At 35.5% G+C, this 4,444-nt stretch overlaps 1 protein-coding gene across 1 annotated transcript; it reads right to left on the reverse strand.

Moving 5' to 3' along the window:
• Nucleotides 1-3,178: 3,178 nt before the first annotated feature.
• On the reverse strand, nt 3,179-4,117 carry LOC138147695 (putative olfactory receptor 10D4). The gene has a single exon (XM_069070270.1). The coding sequence runs from the start codon at nt 4,115-4,117 to the stop codon at nt 3,179-3,181; it is 939 nt and encodes a 312-aa protein (XP_068926371.1).
• Nucleotides 4,118-4,444: the final 327 nt, after the last annotated feature.

The following is a 4,444-nucleotide window of genomic DNA, read 5'->3' on the forward strand; positions in this document are numbered from 1 at the left end:
AAGAGGCAAGAAATGGGGGGAACATTGTTTCAACTTTACTTTCATCAGATTTGACTCGAAGAGGGAATAACATACACATTCAGTTGGTTATAGAAATCTATTGTATTCTATAGGGAAGTAGGAGGAAAAAGGGGAAAGAAAAGGGAGGGCAGGCTGAGGAAGGTGTAGTCAGAGCCAAAACTCTAGTGAGGAAGGAAATGGGGAAAAGAGAGAGAAAAGTATAAACAGGGAGGGGAATAGGATGGAGAGAAAGACAGTAATAATAACTGTGAATATGAATACAATGAACTTTTTTTTTGGAAGGGGGGGCAGGGAAATTGGGGTTAAGTGACTTGCCTAAGGTCACACAGCTATTAAGTGTGTCAAGAGTCTGAAGCCAGATTTGAACTCAGGTCCTCCTGACTCCAGGGCTGGTGCTCTATTCACTGTACCATCTAGCTACCCCCAATGAACTTTCCCATAAAACAGAAGCAGATAGCAAAGTGGATTAAAAAACCATAATCCTATAATATGTTGTTTGTAAGAAAATGCATTTGAAGCAGAGAGATAAACACACAGAATACAGGTAAAAGGCTGGAGCAGAATATATTATGCTTCAGCTGAAGTTAAAAAAAAAGGATGGGTAGCCATCCTGATCTCAGAGAAAGCAAAAGCAAAAATAGGTCTAATTAAAAGATATAAGGAAGGAAAATTATAGACCAATTTCTCTAATGAATATTGATGCAAAGATTTCAAATAAAATATCAGCAAAGAGTTTACAGAAACTCATCATGAGGATAATACACTAGGACCAAGTGGGATTTAGACCAGAGGTGCAAGGATGTTTAAATGTTAGAAAAACTATTGGCATAATTGGACAATTTTAATAATGAAATTAATAGAAATAATATAATTACTCCAATAGATGCAGAAAAATCTTTTGAAAAAAGATAGCACCCATTCCTATTAAAAACACTAGAGAACATAGCAATAAATGAAGTTTCCTTAAAATCACAAGTAGCATCTATCTAAAACCATCAGCAAGCATTATATATAATGGAAATAAGCAAGAAACATTCCCAACATGATCAGGAGTAAAACAAGGATGTCCATTATCACCAATATCATTCAATATGGTATTAGAAATGTTAGCTTTAGTAATAAGAGAAGAAAAAGAAATTAGAGGAATTAAAATAGACAATGAGGAAACAAAGCTATCACTCTTTGCAGATGATATGATGGTATACTTAGAGAATCCTAGAGAATCAGATAGAAAACTCCTTAAAATAATTAACAACTGTAACAAACTTGCAAGATGTAAAATAAATCCACATAAACCAAGAGATAGAAAGAGAAATTCCATTTAAAATAAATGTAGACTAGGGGCAGCTAGGTGGCGCAGTGAGTAAGAACACCGGCCCTGGAGTTGGGAGGACCCGGGATTGGTTCTAGCCTCAGATACTTAACACCTACACAAAATAACTGGCCATGTAACCTTGGGCAAGTTACTTAACCCCAATTGCTTTAAAATGAATGAATGAATTAATGAAAGAATAAATGAATACATGAATGAATGAATGGATAAATAAATATAGACAATATACAATATTTGGGAATCTACTTGCCAAGACAAATGCAGGAAGTATATGAACATAATTACAAAATGCTTTCCACATGAATAAAGTCAGATATAAATAACTAGAAAAATATTAGTTACTCAGGGGTAGGTCAAGCTAAAATTGTAAAAATGACAAATCTACCTAAATTAGTTTACTTATTCAGAGCCATACTAGTCAAATTACCAAATGCAATATCTTTATTGTTTCAAGGAATTTCCCCTCAGTTTAGATATAGAACTCTCTCTCTCTCTCTCTTGGTTGGAAATCATGCTTTCCAAAGAAAAGCTCCTTGCCTCTTTATTATCTGCCACATATCCTTCTATACATACTTTCTCTGAATTCTATTTTCCTGTGATTTGTATAAATGGATTTCTTTGATAATAATAAAAATAATAATAATGTAGCAACTCTATTAGTGATTTATTGTCTCACCATATGAATTTTACTTCATCAGTCAAATATTGGGAATTTTCACCAGTTCATACCATGGCTCTTATTGATACTTATAATTAGCAGGTTCAGGGACAGTCATATTATCTAGTTTCCACTAAGGGACCCAATTCTTGTTCGTCTTCATGGAATGATAAAAAAAGTAGAGAAGCAGAAGGCAATTTCAATACTCCTTCACAACTTTGACCTTCTTCATTTTCTTCTCAATTTTTTTTATGTCCTTATAAAATAGAGGAGACATACCTCTGAAATATTGGGAGTGAATGACTGGGTCTCTCTACCTTCACATGTCCTCTAACAGGATGAAAGTACTAAGAAGCAGTTTGTTTATAAAGGAAAATCAATCAACCAGCACCTTTGTTGAGTAACAATTACAGATGTAGAGTAAAACAAGCCAGGAAAATAATTTACACAATGACCAAAATAATGGAAAGGAAAACAATATTGTAAGATTTCAGAATTCTGACAAATGCAGTGACCAATCAGGACTTTAAAAGACTGAAGAAATTTGTTTCCCATCTCTCAGTAGAGAGAGTTCAGACTAGAAGTACAGAATGATTCATAATTTCAGACAAACTGAATATATTGATTTTCCTGACTTGATTATACTTACTTGAAAGTAGAGTTTCTATCTGGAAGAAAGTCAAGATGGTTGAAAATGATAGAGATTTTTTAAAAAGAAGAAAAGAAAGAAAAATGCATCAATAAATTATTTTAAAAATATACCAAAGAGAGCAAAAGCAATTTCAGAGGGTTACAGGCAGATAAATATGGCAGTTTTATTACTACAGTATGAGATTGAGATATTTTGAAGAACTGTACATAATATAAGTTTATAATTCCACACATATTTTTCTATTCTGTAATCTTTGTAAATGGAAATGTTAATTTTTGTTTATATTTTAATAAAAAGAAAATACTCATTAAAAATATGTTATTATATGAACAAAATTTCATTACAAAACATGGGGAAATGCATACACACATAAACATATGTTTAAGAATCAGCAAGCTCAAAAGATGAAATAATTCACAATTGTTTGCAGTTTCTTAACAAAGTTCGAAAGATGTTCTTAACAAATTGGGTCCAGCAAGGAGGCATCAAGTTTTGTCCATCTATAATTAGAGGCTTATTCATTCTCAGCGAGTCTTATTTTAGACAACACTTTGTTGAGGGCACATTTCACATCCTTATTCCTTAAACTATAGATCAAAGGGTTCAACATGGGGGTCACAAGATTATTTAATATCTGAACCACTGAACCAAGCAAGGGACTGGGAGTGGGTTGTAGGTAGATGATGATAATAGGCCCATAGACACAAAGGATTGCTGTGAGGTGTGCACTGCAAGTGGAAAACGCTCTTTGTCTACCTTCTGTGGAGCGTATTCGTGATATGGAGATCCCAATGCGAGTATAGGAAATGAGAATGACAGAAAGGCATATGACAGACACAAGACCAACATTAGTGAAACTGACCCACTGGGCTAAAGATGTATCTGCACAGGCCAGAGCTAGAACAGCAGGAATGTCACAGAAATAGTAGCCTACTTGGTTGAGTTCACAATAAGGTAACTGGAAAGTAAGGGAAGTCAGGAGAATAGCATGAACACATCCACACATCCAGGTGCTTGTTGCTAGGATGGAGCACACCCTCTGATTCATGATAACTGTGTAACGTAGAGGGTGACAGATGGCAACAAAACGATCATATGCCATTACTGTGTACAGGAAGCCCTCAGTGCAGCCCAGGAAATGATAGAAGAACAACTGGGTTACACATCCTTGGAAAGAGATGACTGGTGTCTTACCAGAAAGATAGAACAACATTTTGGGTGAGGTAACTGAGGAGAAACCCATGTCAAATATGGACAGGTTTCCCAGGAAGAAATACATAGGGGTATGAAGACGAGAGGAAGAAATGATGGTCATGAGGATGAGCACATTCCCTGACAGTGTGCACAGGTACAGAGACAAGAAGAGAACAAAGAGCAGTGTCTCTAGCCCCTCTGTCTCTGGGATTCCCAACAGGATGAACTCGGTCACGACTGTGTAGTTCCTCATTTCCATGGAAAAGTCAGCTCTTAGCTATCTGTGAAAGAAAATGTATAACAAAATTTAATTTTTTAAAACACGCAGATTTTGAAGTCAAGAAAAAAAAATGTTTCAAATTGCCCCAGAAATTATAGACTGCTGCTGTTAGGGTCCCACAACTTCTGATTACAAAGTAAAAAGGAATCAAGATCTCTCTGACAGTTATATCCACAGAAAATTAGACAGAAAGAATGTCAATTGGAGTAGGTGTAGGAGAGAAGAGGCATTAGACTCTACCAAACTGAAGGGCTACAGAGCTGTTGTGCTGACCTCATTGTTGTATGCCTGTGAAGACTGGACAGC

Source organism: Petaurus breviceps, unplaced genomic scaffold, assembly GCF_028583685.1.
Source record: "Petaurus breviceps papuanus isolate PSGF00001 unplaced genomic scaffold, PetGlider_PUasm1.0 90804, whole genome shotgun sequence".
NCBI classification, from domain to species: Eukaryota; Metazoa; Chordata; class Mammalia; order Diprotodontia; family Petauridae; genus Petaurus; species Petaurus breviceps.